Here is a 23078-nt window from a genome sequence, read left to right as displayed (position 1 = left end):
TTACATTCTCCTGCACACACTAACTAGATCTCCTCCCGCCCTTTTCCATGTCCTTCAACATTAAAGCCAGTATCAATAATACACATGCAGTCAATGTAGTTACCATTATTCGGAAAGATAGCCCTTACGCTCAAAATATAAACTTACTTGTCGTGTAATGTTTGCGTAAGGTCTTGAAGTATTTGGGTACACTGGGTATGGTATTCGAGCAAGGATTCGGCAAATGATGTTAGCTGCGTTATTTGCTCCACCTGAAAAGTTATGAAAAATAGTCATTTGCAATAACAAAAAAAACTGTCATCGTACAGCATTGTCAACACAAACAGAAAGGCTTCTTTCATAAAAAAATAAGCACAGACAATTGGTCCCCTTGTTCTTGATATAAAAATATCCTGAAAAAGGGTAAAAATGCATTGTTTTTTAAAAATATGTCATACCGTAGGAGAAAAACTAGCACCAATGTCCAACCGAAAGAAGAAAAAACTAGCACAGCTATCCACTCAAAAGGAGACAAAATTAGCACAGATATATGTCCGAAAAAAGCACAGATACCCCCCCCCCCAAAAAAAAAAAATGTTAGGATTTTTGAATATTGTACATAAGCCATGTAGTACGTGCATAAGCTAAATATAATCTATGAAACATCGATGGATTAATTATGTCTGCTTAATATCTCTAGTATTAATATCCTTATTAGGATTGAACTGCTATCGCTGTTGCTGAGAGGATAATCCTAGTTACACATGTGAAAAAAGTCACACTAGATACATGCACGGGACTTTAATTCAGAGAAGGTATGAACAAAAAAGAAAATAACTACAGAAAGAATAAGAAATAATTACGGAAATGAAATGAGGAAGAATATTGGTGTCTTAGAGGGGGAGAGGGTTGCAGACAGGAAGGCCTACCTGAGTAGGTGCATAATTCTCGCGTTTATTCTTTCTCATCAGGCAAACTAACACTAATACAAAAAATATGATACTAAGGTTTAAAATATGAAAAATATCATGATTTGTATATATAATCCTGAGTTTCTTATCCTTTTTTTGTTAGTTGCTCTGAAAAATCCTCCTCTCCCCTTCAGAAAATAAATACGAATGTGACCGCGCTTCTTATTAAAAATCACGCCAAAGAAAACAAAAGCAAAAAGCAAAGTGGTTTAGTAATTTCATCGTTCAAGAAAAGAACAGTGCCGAGACACAGTTGGATAGTCTAGTCACGATTCCTGGAGAAAATGATTAACGAATATCCACTTCCACACTTGGAATAACAAAACAAAAAGTTATTCCCTCCTTGTTCGTCGATCAAGACAAACAAGAAGCATAACAATGGAATCTGCCAAATACAAATATATGGAAATGAAGTGGGAACGAACCATTTTAGGGTCTTGAATGGCCACTACTACTACTACTACTACAAACAATTCATTGTAGCACTTAAGTCACATAAGGCCAACATAGCTACGCACGCTCCTTCTCCAGTCCAATCTATACAAGGCCTCGTTCTTTACACCCTACCAAGAAGTTCTCATTTCCCTTAAATATTTCATTACGGCCTCCTACCACCCAACCTGGAACAAACTGTTTTTCTTGGCCGTAGGCGATCGGCCTACAACGACAACCAACGGCAATCTGACATGTTTCATCCGCACAACATGTCCTAGCCATTTCAACTTTTTTCTCATTACAGCCCTGGAAATTTGGATTGAAACAAAATTTTCGTGCACTCTACTGTTTGAGATAGGGTTTTTGAAATGATTGAACGACAAGCATTTTAAAAATCGTCACTGTCACACCTAAAGGTCCTAAATGACACCATCAACTTCCGAGATAATAGGCGAAAAACACTTGTTAAGCTGTTCTCAAAGGGAGGATCAGCAAGGCAAACTTTGCACAAACACACTTTGATCCTCAGAATCTACCCCACCCTGAAGATCCTCCTTTAGAGACAGTCATATCAAACTTTTTAAACAATTAACACAGTAGTATGAACATGTCAGATAAGTCTTTTAAGTGTGACAGTAAAGACATTAAAGCAATAAGCTTGATAAAACAACAGTTAAAATCATTTTTCCATTACAAAAATTATTCATTTAAAATCATTTTTCTACTACAGAAATCATTTCAACTCGTATTATCATTTTTTTTTAGTCATGGTTGTATTCAAAGAATGTATAAACAGTACAATGGATAAAAGTCTTGAACCAAAACTTAATATTTCACTAAAGCTCATTTGATGAAAAGGAACATGTCCAGGAGCCCGTATTATTCAAGGATACGAAAAGCTTTAGGATGACGACTTATACTTATTGACGACATGACTGCCTGTCCATGGATTATTCTTGATGGTTGATTGTGTATGGCTATGCTGTTTGACCTATGTGATTGTATGGATGAGTAGGGTTAAGGCCTCATTCAAGTGCTGGTCTATATTAATCACTAATTTAGGAAAACAGTCTTCCTTTTCTCCTTCTGTCTCCCCCTTTTTTTTATTGTGTTTGTGCTGTTGCATTGGTGATTTCTCTTTTCGTTATATGCACTTGCACACGAGTGATTTCGCCAAGGGATGTCAAACTATTTGAAGATAGTTTGGTAAATCGGAAAAATTCATAAGATTTGTGAGAGTGCCCCGGACTACAATCGCCTGCAAATTTGCCTGTCTACTACCACTATATATACAGTCAAAAAAATATTTTTTCTCTTAGTTTTCTGATATGAGCCCTTTCGGTATTAAACCAACTTATGAACAGAGGATGGCTTAATGCGTCTTTTTGCTGAATAAACAATTTATCCCGGTATATATCTATCCAAAAAAATCCTGTGAACTGAATTGCTACGCATTTAATTTATATATTTCACTTTTTTAACACAATAGGTAAATAAAAACTCCTTTTTTTCGGCAAACTAAACTTTCAGCTTCTTATCGTTTTATTTTTCACTAGACAAAAAAAATATATACATAAAATAAAGATGCACAACAGAAAGGCCATGGGCTCTAGAATCTTACTGGCCGAGAAAAAATTTAAGTTACATCAAACACACATTCACATCAAATGGGAGAAGGGGGACACGTCCCCTACCACCAATTTTTTTTGCCAATTCTCACCTTTTGAAAAATGCCTTTTCTAGGGTATTTTCGTTGAAAAATATCGTTTTTTGTATTATCACTGGAAAATTGGAAATAAGACAAAATTGCCTTTCCCCCTAAATTTCTGCGACTTGACGGAACTACAAACACAGAACAAGGGAAGTCACTATTGATTAACAAAAATTAAATTCAAATTCTTTGCTTACCTTCTAAGAAACACAGACACACACAAAAAACACTAATCTCTTTTACAACACAAACACACACACAAAAACACTATAAAATAATGTTTTTATATTATTCTTAAATAACCAAGCATCATATAAATTATTTTAATCATTGTCAACTGTATTCCATAGTGTGCAGTCACTATAAATTATACACTAGCCAGAATGAGAGAGCTCGAGTCGTTGGTATGGTGTAAGCTACATCAGTTTTCTAGAGACAAACTCAAAAATATACATTACATACTCCAATAGGATCAGACTCAACTGGTAAGATTTGTCATCAAATTTTTCAGTGGCTCGTCTTCTTTTTTTAATATTAATTTAAAAAAACTTTTTCTACAAAACAAGTTTTTCAAAGAAAAATAAAGAGCTGAATTAAACCAAAAATGAACAAAAATAAAGGCAAATAATTACCCAAGCTTCAAACTGCCACGAATCACCATCAACAAATAAACGAACCCCAAAACGAACAGAAATTACATTAAATAACCGAGTCAAACTTAAAACAAGCAGAAATTAACATGAGTAGGGCTACTGCCCCCGATGCCTCCTGAAGACAAAAACATAATTTGCACTTTTATGAAAAGACAATAAATTTTAAATGCTTCAACTTTTTTAGCTTTAATAAATCAAAAAATACTGAAACTTTAAAGAATAAATATCATTTATGCGACTAAAACGACTTTTGACTTTGACTAAAATGACAAATAACTTTTGCTCGATATGTAAATGAGAATCTCTTTTATTTTGTATTCGACTGTGAAGAGCTACCTGAGTTATTGAATGAATGCTTTGGAAGAGTGTCTACGAGTAAGTGTTGGCGGATGCCTGAAAAGAACGTGTGTGCTACTAAACATTCGCACAAGTTTCTTCGTATAGGGGTTAAACATAGGGAGTTACGATTAATGGGATAGTTTGTTAAGGTTTTTAGGAGTTTAATTTTATTATGGTTGTTGTTTGTTGGTTAAAAATATTGACCTTTTTGTTTCTTCTTGGTTTGTATTTTTTATGAAGTTGTATTTTGCTCTCCCGGCTTTGTTCGTTGTTGTTTTTTGTGTGTTGCTATAGCCCGGGGGATTTTGAAATAAAAATCTGATCTATATTGTAGTAATGTTATGAAGGAGACGATTCCATATGAATATGCAGCATCGATTAAAACTGTTTCAAGGACTATTTCTTCCTCCAAGCTATCCTAACTATGTGCTTGTCTGTGCACGTATTTGCTTGCAGACTATATGCTTGTCTATGTCCATATTCATCTTTTGTTCTAGATCAAAGGTGGCACAAGGAAAGAAAGCTTCCAGGAGAAAGCGAAGAGTAATCCTAGTCGAAGAAAACAATAGCACCATATTATACTGTTTCTAATTATCTTTTGTTGTCTGTTTCGTGTAACTAAAAAACTTATCTAATAATGAATTTACGTAGCACCTTGATGTTTTCAAATAAAATTTATCGAAATGGAATTTCTTATCTTTGAAGAGCTAAAAATCATTATGTGAAAATGATCTCAAGAGACGGAAGGATAGACGAAGTTGTCTTACATCGTTATCTAGAATATTGTGCATCCCCATTTGAGCCAAATGAAGGGACTCGGCAAACTTTTCTTCAGCTTGTCGAATTTCATCCTCTGAAACTGACGAACCTGCAGAAAGGATAAGAAAATGTTATAATATAATCTTGAAGACGACCACCTTGATAAATATACTTCGATAAATTGCGATATATATATATATATATATATATATATATATATATATATATATATATATATATATATATATATATATATATATATATATATATATATATATATATATATATATATATACATTAGGGTGACCGCAAAAAATCGAATTTCGGAATTTTGCTTGTCTTAACCCCGTAAAACGATTTCCATTTCCAGATATTGAGATAGCCGAAATTTGAGCCCGACTAAATGACGTTAACCCGTGCCGCTTGTCACTCAAAGTTAGAAAAAATCCAAAATTTTAGCCAAAAAGCTTCCATATGGAGCCATAACTCAAGAATGGTAATAAATTAAAACATGCTTAATATCTCAAAAGAAAGCCAACGTTGTTCTTGAAAGTCTATATTCTATACATAATTGTTGTTATTTCAAGGCAAACAGAGTTAAAACAGTCTTTAGCCCAACAATACGACCTGGCAACGTTAGCAACCAGTTTGAGGTATTCTAAGAATTTTATGCGTTTTTGCATAATCAGTCTCGGAATTAACATTTTTTTTTATTACAAAGTATTTTGAAACTAAATTTTCAAACATAATGAGCCTTTTGTTCAAATTCAATCTTTTATTCTATGGGGCTTTCCTGACAAGTTTACCAGAGAAAGTTCTTTTTTTGCAAAAGTTTAAATATGATCAACTACTGGGCTCATCCAGACATTTTTAAGAGATTCCTCACTGCGCGGCCCAAGATAGACAAAAGGAAATACGACACAGATATCAGAAAGAATCTAGTACAAAAGCAGCTAACTCCAGATGTAATTACAAATGTTGCTGCTGAATTCGGAACCAAATTAACTGAGATCCACCCCAGGGATGACTACAAGGAGCTATGGCAGTTGGCTCTGGTATTTGTCGGATCTTTAGACGACAATGTTGTGGGCTATAGAACTCCAGGAGCCATTCATCACACTAAATGGATGGCAAAGGCTATTTACTGTTTTAAAATGGTTATTTTACGCCATCAATTTAAGATGTCTGAAGAAGAAGAAGAAAGTCATGTGCCTGCCGTATCTGTTTTTCTTGTTAAAATTTATTTTAAAGCTTGGTTCAATGTTTCAACAGCTCATCTTGCATCAAAGCAATATTTAGATATTTTGCATAGTCTATTAGATTGTAAAGAATATGGCAACGACACTGCAGAAATAACCCTGGCCCAAATTTCGGAACCATTTGTGGTATTTGAATACATAGTTGGTGGGATTACCTTTTTGTTGATCCCTCCATTACAGAAGACGAAAAGCTGTTAATGGCTAATAAATTGCTCAGTAACACCGATGAACCATGAGAGCATACAAGGGATGTAAACCCAAAAGTCAGGAAAGAAAAAATGAAAACAGGTAGTTAATGGAGGATTAATAAATTCACAAACCGAAGAAACGTTTACACTCTTTGACCGATTTAATATAAAACAGATTTCCTAAGATAACATCCAAACACCTGGCCTCAAAATAATGGCTTCCAAGAAGGATTGAAAATTGTCAAAACATTAAAAGTAATTAATGATATGGCTGAGCATGGTATTACATTTATAAATGACTTTGACAACCTTCTGACACTAAAATGGGCTTGACTTTGGAGTAGCCGAAGGTGGATTTTTAGACATTAATGCCAAAATCTACAGTCCAAATGGCAACATAGTTTACGAAGGTGACAGGGAAATAAACGGGAAGAGGGCATTTACTGCTGATAAGAATGGTCTTTAAAGATAATTTTTTTCTAACAAAATGTCAACAATTACCCAAAGGTTGTGGTTTCAATTGATACGGGGGGCATACCACTAGACACAAAAAGGACGAAAAGAACCCAAGACTATATGGAGATAAGGGAGAGAGCGCATTGTGCAATCAATGAAGATACCAACCATCTTGTTGATCTGTGGTTTTTTTTTCGAAACGATCGTAATGATTACTATGACAGTCGCCCAAGTGTATTATCTGAAAAGGTTTTTTGAAGCAAGAAGAGTTGTATGATGTGACTCTCGAGTTAGGAACTTTTTTCATTTGTCAAAAAAATGACAAAATAAAAAATCTCCATTGTGAATAGCATTATTTTCTATAAAAGAAAAAAGGCTTCCAATTCTGTTAAGCTATGGCTGAGCCTTTGGAAGGAATGTTGCGTCTGCTTTGCTTAAATTGAGTCCAAATTTCCTACTCCTGATCCCATTCTAGAAACCGCATATGACCAGGAATTTTGATTTTCTGAAACTAGAGAATTCTCATTCTTGTTCTTTTATTAGAAAAATCACAAACAACTTGAAACTTAAATTGCGCAGAGGTATTGAATGAGTCAGTTCTTGCGTTTAAAGAGCGTTGGCTTTCTTTGATTGAGCACTTTACTCTTGTTATGCAGATAATATTTGCTCTGGGAGTTGTACATTCAAACTTTTTCACAAGAGATCTCAGTCTTTTCCTACAGGATGGTAGATTAGTATTTCAAAATTTGGTACTTATTAATTAAAGGAAACACACTCAAGAATTAAGCTTAGGTTATATCTCAGAAAACCGGTTTTATAGCCTAGACAAGTGACGGTTGATGACATGCATTGGACTTGAATAATTTGGGCCATATATTTGCACATTAGAGGGTGGTGAGGTAAGGCTAGGTTAGGGGCGCTGTACAAATACTTTACCCCCCCCCCCCAATGTGCAAATATATAGCCCAAATCATATTGTTATATAAACTATAGGTTATATAAAGGTTAAATTTAGTTAGGATTAACCCAACTTCACTTCTTGGGTGTGTCTCGTTTAATTATGAAGTACCCAAAATTTTACTTTCTTTCCTATTATGTCTTTCACATAATTTTAACCATTATGAATTATTTTTATTGATGATTTCGAGGGAAAATGTTATAGCTCTTCCCACGAAAATACGGTTTTAACAAAATATCAGGCCACCTCCCTGGTATCTGCCTATATACTGTGCATGCAGACACTTGCCTGAAAGGTCATACCCAGGATTTTTATTCGACGAGGGATACGATTTTACAAGTCATAAAAACATTTCTGGGGGAAGGGGTCATATTTTTCAGAATCCAGGGGGTTTCCGCTTAGAAAAAAATAAAACAGCAAAACAAAGGTTTTTTCAAAATTTAGGGAGATAATTGCACCCCCTTCCCATAGGGGCTCCTGTGCTGATCATGCTAAAGAAACAAATTAATCACTTTAATAAAAACATAAAAAGGGACTAAAACGAGAATTTCAAATGCAAGAGCATGTTATCTATTAAAGCAGCTAAATTACAATTTTAGTAAATTATTTTGCTGATTTAGTGGGTTTTTTCCGAAGAATATAGTAATATTTTTGCTGATTTAGTGATTTTTATTTCAAGAGTCTAGTGATTTTTCTTACCTGGTGGCAGCCTGGTATATTTTGAGGATAAAAAAGAATCACCAGAATACATTCAGTAAATAGCTCACAAGGTGTGAGGGGGTAAGCCGCACCAGATAAGGCTGGGATACAATTACAAGATATATCCAATGATCTCTAGACTTTTGATGGGAGGTGCTTAAAGCCAAGGAGGAAGCGGGAAGTGTTTGCCAGGATATTGGCTTTAGGGAAACGACTAGTTTGTAATAATAGCGGCAGCATATTGCAGTATCCTCAATTAAAATAGGGAACAAAAGAGGAAGTGAGAAAAAAAATGCTCCAGTATTTCATCAACAAATTAATCACGTCTAAAAGCGTTTTCATTGTTTTCAAATTATAACTTAGGAAATGAATACAGTTACAAATAAAGAACAGGTATTATCTAACTGACATTCAAAATAATTTAAACAACAAGCAAAAACACTGGACGACTCTCAGACAATGGCCACACAACACCTAAAATGACCAGTTTTTGTGAAGTTTTTAATGAAGCGACGACGTATACATTATATATAGTTTCTTCGCGACTCCTCAAAGTAATCTTGTTTATACTCGATTTAGCGCAAGAATAGACTAGATATGAAATTTCGATGATGAACAGAAAAATTCGCAAGGAAGCCATTTTACAAACGAAAACCACAACTGTAGAAAAAAAACTTCATTTTAAATCTACAATTTGTACCGTATTATATAGAGCTTCCAAAGATCAGCTCCATGACTATTTAAAATTGCAGAGGCTTTTAATTTTAACGCACAAGGTTTGCCGACATAATGTTCAAACTACTGTTTTATTACTTGCTCATTTTTACCCAAGCATATATCATTGCTGCACCATACTGCCCAAAGCCAACACAGCTGCGCAGATTCCTTCTCCACGCCACTCCGTTCAGACTGACCTTCATTGTTTGTTAGCATCCATAAGTTAATTATCTCCTCTAAAATTATTATCATCTCTTCCCTGTCCCATTCAAGGACATCCCACTTTTCGTTTGCCTCCTGCTAGACTGAAAAAATAAGAACTTCTGTCAGTCTGTATTACACATCTTCCCCAACCTTTCAAAGCGCCCAGCTTTCAGTCACACTTCATCACTGTCATATCATCTTAGCATATAGTTCTTAGTCCTAATCTGGTTCTAAGCTCTAACTAATCTTTGTTACTGGTTCTAACTAATCTTAGTTCTAACACTTATCTTCTTATTCTTTTAAACCTCTTTCAACTCAAAACACATTTACTTCTTGGTTATCCTACTTTTCACATCCTTACTACAATAATGCTATACGACGCTAAATAATACTAAATAATGCCACAATTATGTTATTTAGGTAATTGAAGCTAATTAGCTTCAATTAGTTTTTTCGTCACCTAACACCTTAGTTTCTCAACTTTAATTGTTCAGACCAATTCTACCAACATTAGCTATCATAACTTCCAAAAATTCATTCATATCACTAAAATTTTTATTTGATGATGCTGAATTAGTTGCGTCATCAAGGCCTAGTAGAGATTCACCTTCGATTCTATACCATATTCTCCTATAGAACGAAACCCATCAAAATAATCTATATAAATGGAACAACAGGCATCCCTGCTTAACTTCTGGTTCGAAACTGAACCAACTTTTAATCCTGCTTCCTACCTTAATCAGAGCAATGGTATCCTCTTCCATAGAACTAATCACTTCAGCGATTTTACCTGGTATACAATGCAAGGATAAAGCATTTATCGAAGCGTTCTATTGACCCGTTTCTATTCCTCTATTTCTATAATCTATAAAACTCAGGACTAGAGGGGACTGATATTCCAGAAACTTATTTAGCTTTCCTTTTTCAACATCCAATACTTCGCAAACAACTTTCCCAAAAACATTCTATCCAACTCCTTCATTATCAAATTCTAATCTCTTCGATTCCATATCTAACTGTTCATGAAACATTCCTCTCAAATTTATATCCCGGAGTCTATTAAAGTCATGTCTACCTTTTAATTAAACACCTTTCCTAATTTTAGCTTTAAATTAAGCCTGGAAAATATCAGAATTTGATGTTTACTTTTTATATCAGAAACAACACTTTTGTGTACCTTAATATCCTGTACCAATCCTTGCAGTCTTCGAGTTACAGTAACATCAATAAGCTTCACAGTCTTACAATTCTAGTGACATGTTAACTTATTGACCTCTTTACAACTAAATACTATATTGGTTATAACTAGATTACAAAAACTACAAAATTATGGCAGTTTACTACAGTTGTTATTTTCCTACCCTATCAAATTGACACAAATGGCCACAGTCCCGGTTTATACCGCAGGAATAAATTTTTATGTTCCCGATACTGCAAGAACACGATATTCATCAACTAAAGTGAGAGAGAATGCCTTACAGTGTGGCAGCTGAGAAATTTTCATTTCTTCTACAAAACTTTTTTTTAAGTGCTGTGTGACCAGTACCTGAATGTCCACTAGTAAACATACCAAGACTGGGTGAAGGTGATCGAGCTGGAGATCCATACGAGCCCGGTTGACCCAAACGTGACGCTGAAGGGGCAGCAAGAATTAAAAGTGCAATGTTTATAACCCAAACAAATATACATATAATAAATAACAGGGAAAACAAATAGCATAGCCAGAAGCAATTAATAGAAATAAGGATAAACTAGAAAGTCAGAATTTTATTAGGACTAATGGAAAGAAGGGATAGCCAAATACGTAAGACCATGCAAAACATGGTAATAATAATGTTATCTTACACAGATAACAAATAATAGACAAGGGGTCGAATTTTATACCGACTATACGATTCAGTTTAACTAGCTTAAATTTGATTTCATTGCTTGGTTTGAGGTTTATCATTATTCAATTTAGCTTTAATGCTACAACACTGCCAGATATAACAATTAAAAAGCTGCTTCCGCGTGAAGATAGACGTGTTAATGATTTTGATGACAATTCCGTTTTTATCTTTTATTCGGCCAAGAGTTCTCAACAGTTTAATTATTAGAGTACTTTTAGAAACATATACATAAAAAAAGAAAAAAAATGCAATGAGCACAAATTTTGAGAAAAATTCGAATTTAATAGGATAAAGAAGGACAGAAAAGTGCGTTCAAACAGCCATAGCTTAGATAGTGTTATTCGATTCCAATTTCAAGAATAATAAAACTAGAAAAAAAAGCAAAAAAAGCTGGAGAGCATTTGGATAAGGAGTGGAAGAATAGAAACAACATCTGTAACCACAAAATAAAACACAAAATAAATAGGAATCACATGAGCAAAAAGTGAGCTCTCGTTACGTTAAACTACTTTTAATTTCTTTATATAATAAGTTCTAAATAATCCAAAGAAATTGATAGAAAAAGAGATAGAGATAAAAGAGAGAGAGAGAGAGAATAAAAAGAGAGTCAACAAACAATTATTGAAGCAAACTTTGAAATTTGGAAAAGCCGTCAAATGCAAAAGCATTCACAGTTATTATATATACATAAATATTAATAAAATAGTTTTAATTATTTAACTATATATACAGTTCAGTATCACCTTTTTTTTAGTAACTACAGTACGTTTTTAACAGTGATAATAAAGGCAGTAAAAGAGAAGTTACAAGAGAAGTTCAAAAGGCAAAGGGACAGTATTGTTAAGCCAAAGCTGCGAAAGCTTGGAAATGAGGAATTTTTCTTTAAAATATCTTTTGAGCTCTGAGAAACGAGGATTTTTTTCAAAGCAAACATATATGCAGGTAAGTAATTTTATTCAAACTCTCTCGGGATAAAAGTCAAGAGCTCTCTCATAAGTTGAGTTTTTTTCATAGTCTCAAGAAAGTAATGAAACACGAATTTTATTGATATTTATTCTAGCTTACAAGGCCATTTGCAGTCCAAAAAAGCCTTCGTTTTACCCCGGTTTAGTATTCTTTGTCTTTGACCAGAATATAAAAAATCCGTTGTATAGTGTACTAATAGCATTCTAAATATTTTTTTTACTATTTCCTTATTACAAAACAAATATGATCTTACCCGGTCCTTCGCAGCATAAAAAAACAAAGTTCAATACAATTTTAAGTTGAAGAGAAGACCAAGAATAGAAACAAACAAAAAAGAAGGCACAACTACAAATCCTAGACAAGCTAAGTAAAATCTGCCCTTTACTCCTTTTTTTCAGTTTTATTTAAGGCATCATTTTAAATTATCGATTCAATTCTAACAAGGCATACTTTTTTACACTTTCTATATACGTTTCCAAATCTTCTGTATTTTAAGGAAGTTGACCAGGCTTCCTACTTTATTTTGCCTACTTTCATACTAGTTATATATGTTGAGTTAAGTCAATCGAAAACTCAATTTTCTTAACTAAGTGAAGTAGGCTCTTGCGATTAATAAATAAATATGCACATAGTTATTATGCATCTAACCTCGGAAAGGGCTGGAGTGTCTAGCCCTTAAAACGTTAGTTTTAATTCACATATGGCTAGAGATAATTTTTTATTTATTTATCATGTTATTTCTTTATTTCTATATTTTGGATATTTTCTGTTCATTATGAGCCTTTTTCTTTTATTTTTTTTTTTATATATAAGCGATTTATGGACTGTTTAATTCTAGTTGGTCTTATAATAAAAGAATGGTTTCAGAAGTCTGGTGGCTGATTTCCTATAGTTTAGTTCTTAACCTATAATTTGTTACATGGGGATCTTTTTCTTTATTTGTGAGCTGTTTTTTTATGCCAAATCTAGGTCAAATGATTAATAATTTAATATTTGAATGTCTTGTTACGTAATCCTCCTCTTTTATAGGCCATAGAACCTTTGTGGGTGGGAGAGGACTTGGGATTGTGCTATTGAGTTGTTTCTGTTGGGTTGAAATATATCTTATCTTATTAGATTGCAATTATATATCTGTTCTGAGCCATCCCCCACCCTCTTAGGCAACCATGCATAGTCTTTTTCAACCTTCTGCCCTTCCCCCCTCTTTCTCTCTCTACCTATGACGCGGATTAGGAACCTCTTGCCGAAAGCTATGCGCTATGTGACACTGCCACCAAACTGTATGTTTTTGAAAACGTTAAATATGATATATAGCTTAGGATACAGTTGAATTTATTGGATATCTCAAGTTTTTTATCCAACACCAGTTTTCATTCTTTAGGCCAAGAATTGTCCATCAATAGAAGTTTTTTTTTTTTAGTTCTACTGTCCAAAAATAAGAAGAAAAGTATGAAGTTTAACTTTTTAAGAGAGGACACTGAAATGTGGTATAGGATAAACTGAGTACAGTAGCAAAACTTTTATGGATGTTCAATTAGCCTACTTCTTAGGGTTTCCCACCCCCACTTATTATAAAAAAGGAAACTAGCAATAAAGTCAGCACAAAATAAACAATGAACGCCACCTAGCGCCTGGCGACACTTGGCATTTTTTTAGCTTCATAACGCTTTTCTGTCACACACTTATCTGGAACCGAGATCAGACACTTATTACGACACTAATTTTACCAACTTACAAATCAAAATAACTGTTCTTATTATTACAATACAAAAAAAAATATACCAAGTGTCACCAAACATTACATGGCGTTGAGGTTTTACTTGTCGAAACTAGCGCCAGTTCACACTCTCATAAATTACCCATACTCTTTGGACATGTCCTTGGCATAATTCTTACCTTAAATATATACACGGTAAAACTTTCACAAATATTAGCTTATTCAACAAAATTTTCTAAGGGAATGGCGTAAAATAGCGAAGAAAGTAGAAACGTCGGTAAAAAATCTAAAGACACTAAGACAATCCTTTGCTGTCATTTTATAGATTTCATTTGAATGATTCTTTCTTCCACAGTATAAAACTAAAGGACAAATTATTTTTTCCCAAATATATCTACCAATTCATAAGATTTCTATCTCTGTTTTAGAGCTTAAAACATTTTGAATACTACATCCCTCAAAAGAAATTACTGAGCTAGTGTCTTTTGATTTTATACAGCCGAAAAGTTACATGTCTAACCTTTATGTTGCTTCCTTTTTTTGCAATCATAATCAAGCCTTCGACCATGAAGCTTTTTCCGATGATGCTGAAAAGAAAACCAACAAGATAAGAATGTATTTAACAGCATGATGCTAAGAAGGACGGAACTTAATCTAGAGGAAAAAGCATAAATATGTAAAACTTGCGCAATAAACCCCGACAGAAAAATTTCATAGTTTGCGATGTTGGCTATTCGCCAAAATGAAGAAGAAGAAGGTTTTTTGTTCCTGGTGGATTGACTAGATTTCAATAGAAGATAAGTTTAGAATATATGAATTGAAGACAGGTTACAATTTGAATAGAAGATAAGTAAACCATGCACGAAAACCTAAATAAACTTATATAGACAAGAGAAATAATATCAAAAGCATTTCTGTTAAGAACAAAGAAGAAATGAAAGAAAAGACAGAGCAAAATTTTGGAGGAGGCCCAATGTGACAAGGGCGTCAATGAGCGAAATGTTGGGGGGGGGGCTAATGTGACAAAAGTTCCAATAACTGATCAAACTGACAAATTTATTTCTTTTTCATCTTCTACATGAACTGTTGTGTAACTATTACCTTTATTACTTGTTAATTGTTTAATACATTATTAAATAAAAACTCATTTATAGTGGATTCTATTATGGGAATAAAGTGAAAGAAAACGTAAATTGTGCGTCATAAAGAATTTGTATGTAAAAATTTTTGATGTAAATAACTTAATAAGCAATATTATATAAAAAACACAGTATATTTAAACATAGTAGTCCTATTGATATTACTATAATGACAGTTATTAAAGTTATTGAGTCATTAAAGGGTGTAAAAAAGAAAAAGAAAAAAAAAGGCCAACTCAATCTACTAGTACGGTGATCCATGTTAAAACGAATAAGAGATGGCAACAAAACTATTTTGAGAGCAACGCTTTGTAAAGATAATAAACTGACAAGTAAACATGAAAAACAGATAAAAACAACCTTTCTGGATCAATTTTTGTCACTCTTACATAGAGGGTACCCGGGGTAGTCTGCCTCTCCACCTCCCCCCCCCCCCTACTACACCACTACTCTAGATACACACCAAGATTATTAGAATCAATCCATGGATAAGTATTGTTAATACAGGTCATCTTACCTTAGTAAAGAGTGTCTTTTCTGAAGTTGCCAATGCTGATTCTTACGAATAGCAAAAAAAAAACATATTGAATAAAGTACGTCAGTAAGCCGGGTTAAGACTGTCAAAAGATGTAAATACACAGGGAGTTTCCTGTAGCTTTAATGCATATGTTGTTTTCTGGAAAGCTAAATCATATTTGACTTTTTTATGCTCGAAATATGTGACAGCCAATTACATTCCCAAATTAGAGTGAGAAAGAAATGAAAACAAACGAAGAAAGCCCCGAAATTTTAGAAAAGTGTGGAACAATGACCTTGTCTATGGCCAGACTAATAACCGATCTTATTTAGGACCTGACAGTCAGCAAAACTCTTACGTAAGTGTTTATTTTTACTTCCATTACTCTAAACACTGCTCTAAACTTATAATTGTCATTAAACATCATATGGGCGTATGCTACCTAATATGACACTAACCATTTATCGAGCTTAAGATGAAAGGATCTTTGAAAGGATCAAAACCATTTTTTTTTTTTTTACATTCCACAGGCCCTTTTACAGTGAAAGAGCATCGGATAAAGCTCTTTTTCAAGCTCTTGGAATTTCTTGTTTTGCATAATTAAGGAATTCAGTTAGTCAGCGAGCTGACCAGGATGGAACCTGGATGGACTTTCAGGTGCAAGGTGCAAAGAGGATAGATAATAAATGCATATTTGAGAGCCAACATTGCTGCAACACGGGTTCCAAGTGTTATAGCTCGATGTTTGATTCAGCGTTCTTTTGTTAGCCATTGATTACTCTACAAGCCCTATTCTAGATGTCCTAAAGCCGAAATGGGTGTTCCCTCAAGGATCCTGCAAATAGAAAAAATATACTTTTCTAATCCAGCCGTGTATACGATGCATAAAAGGAAAGGATAAATCCCGAAATAAAAGTTGGAATATCATAAATAAAGTCAGCAGTTTATATTCTTTGTCATGGGTTATTGGTGGCTCAAATATGGACAATGCTGGAAAAAAGAATATTCAGGACAAGAGACACAAATTAAAAAACAAAAATAAGGAGACAGAAATCTCCTACTCTTTCTCGGTTATAGAAAAATCCGGAAAAAACAACTTTTTTCAAGGAATGATTAATGCAATTTAATCCAAAGCTAAATGTATCTCCTCTATTATTTTTGGGGGGTTTGAGTTTCTCAAAGGAATAAATATTGCTACTAGTACTAACAAGTCACTGCAGCACCAAGTCACATGAGGCCAACACAGCTACACACGCTCCTCCTCCATTTCAATCTATTTAAAGCCTCCCTCTTCACATCCTCCTAACAAGTTCCCATTTCCCTTAAATCTTACCTATCCTATTCGGGAATAACAAGCATAGATAGTATCGAAAAAAAAAAAAAACAAGAGTTAAGTAAAGAGATGGATTTGTAAAAAATCAAACTTGAGAGACATAAATCCCACAGTTGTTCTCCGACTCCTGAAAGAGTAGATCGAAAGAGTAACGTAACAACAAAGTTTTTGCAAGTTGAAGTCTTGTTAAGGGATTCAATTAAAGCTGTAAACATTTTTATATTTATTTTATTTATATTTATATTTATTATCATTTATTATTATTTATTTATATTTCATTTTATATTTATACTTTTGTAAATTGAGGCTTGGAGAGAACTGACATTTATAATCCATTTCTAAATGGTAAACTTTCAGGATAAAGTTTACGCTTTGATAAACGTGACAGCCTTAACGGCCAGTCAAGAGTTATCGCTAAATTAAATGTAAAAGAGTTGAATTTTCAAACAATTAAACATTGCAACTGGTTAAAAAATGAAATTTATTTAATTAGGTCTAGGATCAGAAAGCCAGGTGAGACAAAACAATAATATATTAAAGAATCACAAATTAAAAAATGAAACCACGTGTACACATAACATCGTTTGGGATTAGGAGACTCCGAAAATTAAAACAAGGTGAGGCAAAACAATAACGTAAAAAATATCATGAATTACCAATTGAAACCATAGATATACAAAGCAGCTATGAGAGGCTCTGAAGATTTATCCAAGAAGACTCCCTTCCCCTTGTGTCTTATTATGATTGTAAGTCTATACATTAAATACTGTATCTGGCCGGCTTAAATACAAAGCCTTTAAAGGCCAAACAGAGCCTTTAAAGCATATAAAATCCAGGTAGCACAATTTCCCAAACACGGCAAATAATAAGAATAGTAATACTGTATTTCAAAGCTTTTAAGCCATGGGGGAAAATATACGCAGAACAATGAAACATGTAGCACTAAATGAAGAATCGCTAGGAAAAGGCAATTAATTAAATTACCCCAAGGATTACCAGAAAAATACATGTAGTCTTTATTACGAAGTTATCAAACGCTACTTTCACAAACAAAACCTAAAAAGTGATTCCCAAATCGACAAAACTTAGCCCATCTACATGAAAACTGGACATAAGTCCTCGTCAGGACAGTCACACACGATAAATGTACTGCATCCCTGGTCCATTAACTTTACGTGTCCAAAGGCATTTCAATACTGTTGATAGACACCAAAACATCATCTACAAATTATCGAAATGTCAAAGCCAGTTAGCCATCCCAACAAACAATAATCCAGTAATATATAAATATTTACAATGCTTAAAGTTAATATCATGAGACCTGCCATAAAAAAGGGCCGATATTTAATCCAAGCTAGTGCTTAAATTCTTCACCTGAAAATTGCAACTTTTTTTCCCATACAAAATGATTGTAAATGTCCCATACGAAATTGCTCAAAATTTCTCATACAGTTCACAAGAGGTTCTATTAACTGTATAGATAGCAAATGTAGAGGCTATCTGTTGTAGATCTATCTGTAGATCAGGCTAACAAATGTAGAGTTCAACCGTAGAGCCTGTAAATCAGCTATGGAAAGAACTACTCTGCTGACGGGGTTTATTGCTTTTGGTCAGGATTTCCGGGCGCCTAAGCAACTAGGATTTTCGGGCTCCCAAAACTGATGTTGAAAGCCTAAGCTCAGAATGAGAGTTTTGGTATTTACACAGTGGCATTGATGAGCGACAGCAAAGAAACGGATAAGGAACAAAAGCGACATATTTACTTTGAAAATAAGAGATTTTCGCCGAATGATAATTGAACAACTTTCTTTCAACCTATCTATTACTTGGGAAAATACCTGTACATAGCTGGGGAGGGGTCGTCTGGAAACAGATCTATACAACAACAACAATAAGTTTAGATAATAAAACTATATGTATCATTTTGTAACAACAACATCAGCTATCTCCCCTCCCCAGAAAGCTTCATGGCAGGGAATACAGGGAGAAAAAAGGAGAATAATAAAAACAGATACACAAATAAATAAGAAAATATCAGCAGTTGCCTCCCACTGACAACATCCAAAAACCAAACCGGAGCAAATTCCATGCCCAAATTCTGCCATGGGAAGGTGCTATCTAGTTCATATTTCAAAGTGTTGAAAAATTACATTGACGAGAGGAACATAGCCGACCTGTCTCAACTTTGACAAAAAAAAAAGTTATTTAAATTTTGCTTGAATCATCTTCACTTTTTTGATTAGGTTTTTCCTGATTTTTTTTTCTGTTCATGGTTTAAAGACAAGATATTTATTATCCTATCAACCTGACGTGTAGTTTTCAATCGATGCGACCAAGTTTTTTTCCACAGCATCAAACGATAGATATGTCAGAATAATATCTGAATTATGCTTATTACATTTTTTACGCTTATTTCTATTTATTACACCCACATGTATTTTAAAACTGGGAAAAAACAAATTATTGGAGCATGAAAACAATCACAGTTACAAAAATCGATACAGCGTTGATTAATTTATTGTAAAAACAAGAGCCTATAATTGCCAAGGGTAATATTACAACAAATAACGAAAGTAATTTTTCGTTTCTAGGCGCTTTCAATTTCACTACAGCTGCAATACTGTACCCTTCAGCAATCTTTCAAATTGAAATTGTTACAATTTCTACGGCTTTATTATTCCAGTTTTAATAAAAACAGCAGGTGTCAGTAATCTATATATATAAAAATAAGTTGTCTGTCTGTGGATCTGTGGATCAGGTGACGTCATGTTTCTGTGTCGGCTGACGTCATGAAATTAGTTGTCGTCATTTTTGTTATGACGATGCTTAGTATATTGTAAAACACATTAATTTGGTTAATAATATACCATTTAAAACATCAAAATGAACATGCTGGAGTAGTCACTCGGTGAGAGAGGGTGTCAGAACGGAGAATGAAGGTCCCAGGTTCAAATCCTGGTTAGGCTAAAAAAAGGTAAAAAACTAAAAACTAAAAAAAAACTGAAAAAACTAAAAAAAGGCAAAAACTACAAAAAAAACTAAAAACTAATAAAAAAAATAAAAAAGTCGAAAAACTAAAGAAACTAAAAAAAGGAAAAAAAACTTAAAAAACTAAAAACTAAAAAAAACTAAAAAAAAGGAAAAAACTGAAAAATAGAAGAGAAAAAGAAAACTAATAAAATTAAGAATAAAAATAAAAAAAAATAAAAAAGATAAAAACTAAAAAAAAGTAAAAAAGCTAAAAAAAAAGGTAAAAACCAATAAAAAACTAAAAAAGGTAAAAACTAAAAGAACTAAAAAAGAAAAAAAACTAAAAAAAGGAAAAAAACTGAAAAATAAAGGAGAAAAAGAAAACTAAAAAAAATATAAATAAAAATAAAAAAACTAAAAAGAGACGACCGGGACACCGGGACACAAGGAATATAAATGACGCCCGGGACACTCAAAGAGAAATCACAGACTGGGACACCGGGACACAAATGACGACCGGGACACAGGGAATATAAATGACGACCGGGACACAGGGACATAACTACAAAGGGGACGCCGGGGTGCACAGGGGGATATATAAATGACGATGGCGACTCAGGGAATGGTCGATTAGCAATCACCATCAACAAAGCTCAAGGGCAATCATTAGAATCATGAGGTATAGATCTGAATACGGATTGTTTTCCCATGGACCATTATATGTTGCATGTTCAAGAGTCGGTAAACCTGACAATCTATTTATATGCACAGACAATGGGACAGCAAAGAATGTTGTATATTCGCAAGTTTTACGTAGTTAAAAACATATATATATATATATATATATATATATATATATATATATATATATATATATATATATATATATATATATATACTAGCTGTTGGGGTGGCGCTTCGCGCCACCCCAACACCTAGTTGGTGGGGCGCTTCGCGCCCCCCCAAGCCCCCCCGCGCGCGTAAGTCGTTACGCGCCATATTAGTTACGCGCCATATTAGTTACGCGCCATTGTAGTTGTGTCCCTGTGTCCCACCTGTGAATATAGATAGATTTATATATGTGTTTCAAACTACGTAAAAATTGCGAATATACAACATTCTTGGCTTTCCCATTGTCTGTCCATATACAAAGCCGTATGTACTAATAATGACGTCATATGCAAACGCTCTTTTTACAAACAAACAAACATGCATACACACAACTCGTTTTTATATAGATGGATAGATAGATAGATACAATACAAATTAACTACGTAAAACTTGTGAATATACAACAGTCTTCGCTGTCCCATTGTCTGTGCGTATAAATAGATTGTCAGGTTTACCGACCCTCAAAGATGCAACATACAATTGTACATTGGTAAAGCAATCTGTATTAAGATCTATACCGCATTTTTCTAGTGATTGCCCTTGAGCTTTGTTGATGGTGGTTGCAAATGCTAATCGAATTGGGAATTGCAATCTTTTAAATTGAAAAAGCAGATCCGTTGGAATCATGGGAATGCGAGGAATAAGAACAGCCTCACCCTCATAAGGCCCTGTCAAGATTGTGGCATCTATTAGGTTTTCCATTGTTTTTTTTTTACGGCAAGTCGCGTGCCATTGCAAAGCTTTGGTGGGTTGATATTTCGAATTACTTTAATCTATTGTCAAAATATATTGAAATATTTGTGCAATTCCCAGTTTTTTTTTTAGTTTTTTCTTTTTTTAGTTTTTAGCTTTTTTAGTTTTTTTTTTAGTTTTTTATCTTTTTTATTTTTTTACGTTTTTTCTTTTTGGGTTTTTTCTTTTTTTAATTTTTTTAATTTTTAATTTTTTTTTTTAGTTTTTTCTCTTAGTTTTTTTTTTAGTTTTTTACCATTTTTCTTTTTCGAATTACTTTTATCTATTGTCAAAATATTTCGAAATATTTACGCAATTTCCAGTTTTTACATTCTAGTTTGTTTTCTTTTATATATATAGAAGATATAATCTAGCGTAACGGACAGACAACTTATTTTTATATATATAGATATATATATATATATATATATATATATATATATATATATATATATATATATATATATATATATCTATCTATATTCACAGGTGGGACATAGGGACACAACTACAATGGCACGTAACTAATATGGCGCGTAACGACTTACGCGCGCGGGGGGGGGGGGGCTTGGGGGGTGGCGCGAAGCGCCCCCACCAACTAGGTGTCGGGGTGGCGCGAAGTGCCACCCCAACAGCTAGTTTACTATAAAAAGAAGGACCTATCTTCACAAAAAATAAGAACGAAGCTAGTATTAGCATTAGAAAAATATTCCATTTCTAAAGGCTTTCAATTTGACCCCCAGCAATTCCTAAAAAGGAAGTATTATTATTCCAGTTTCCAATTTCCTCATTTTATATTGACTTTTTTCATATAAAAATACAAGCTGTCGATTGTAAACATAGGAAAATACTTAAAGCTTCTTTTCCTAATACATCACTCATAAAGACCAGCATTTCCTTCACATCGATTTTCATTTCCCAAATTAATCTGGTGCTTTTCAGTCAATAGAGGGATTACCAAGTCATTTTATCGACTATTGTCCTTTCCCACTCACCATGACTTCTTTCAGATCCTTGCTTTGGAGATGGTGAAGAGGTTCCAAGAAATTTTGTTTAACGTTGTCGTCAAGTGAGTATTTGACATCGGCTATCTGCTTCATCGATTCACCCATCTCAATCAAAGCTTCCGCTATAACAAAGAAACTTCAATTCAATTCAATTTATTTTCAAAACGGGCAGTGGACAAGTCGAATAGACAGATAGATAGATAGATAAGTGTATTTAAAGCCAAATATACAGCCATGAACACAGTACTATTAACATAAACGAAAGACACAAATAACAAAAACTTTGACCAGCGATCATCATAAAACGCTTAAATGAAACTTAAAATGAAACGCTTAAATTAAAATAAACGTCCTTAACAAAAACACTTAATACTTGGAAAAAGACATAAATAAAACATTACATTTACTTTATACTAAGGTTATTTTCTTCTTTTTTTTACTTTTTTTTAAACAAAACTTCCAGATACCTTGCTACTCTACGAATATTCGTTTAGTCGTCAAACATAAATATACACACAATCTATAGTCAACATTTATGAAATAATTTAAAAATAATTCTAATCATCCACTCAAAATCAGTACACAATAA

The 23078-nt window shown here is 33.6% G+C and overlaps 1 protein-coding gene across 1 annotated transcript in view; it reads right to left on the bottom strand.

The window, feature by feature from the left end:
- LOC136031327 (endophilin-A-like) overlaps positions 1-23078 on the bottom strand; it is a gene marked incomplete in the record, with an annotated part of 91456 nt that overhangs the window by 13961 nt on the left and 54417 nt on the right. The window contains 5 exon segments of the mRNA XM_065710809.1: positions 148-251; positions 4856-4956; positions 10899-10961; positions 14421-14487; positions 22478-22611. Of these exon segments, the coding sequence (XP_065566881.1) occupies positions 148-251; positions 4856-4956; positions 10899-10961; positions 14421-14487; positions 22478-22611 (469 nt within the window).

Source organism: Artemia franciscana, chromosome 9, assembly GCF_032884065.1.
Source record: "Artemia franciscana chromosome 9, ASM3288406v1, whole genome shotgun sequence".
Taxonomy (NCBI): domain Eukaryota; kingdom Metazoa; phylum Arthropoda; class Branchiopoda; order Anostraca; family Artemiidae; genus Artemia; species Artemia franciscana.
This window is presented reverse-complemented; position numbering and strand designations above follow the sequence as displayed.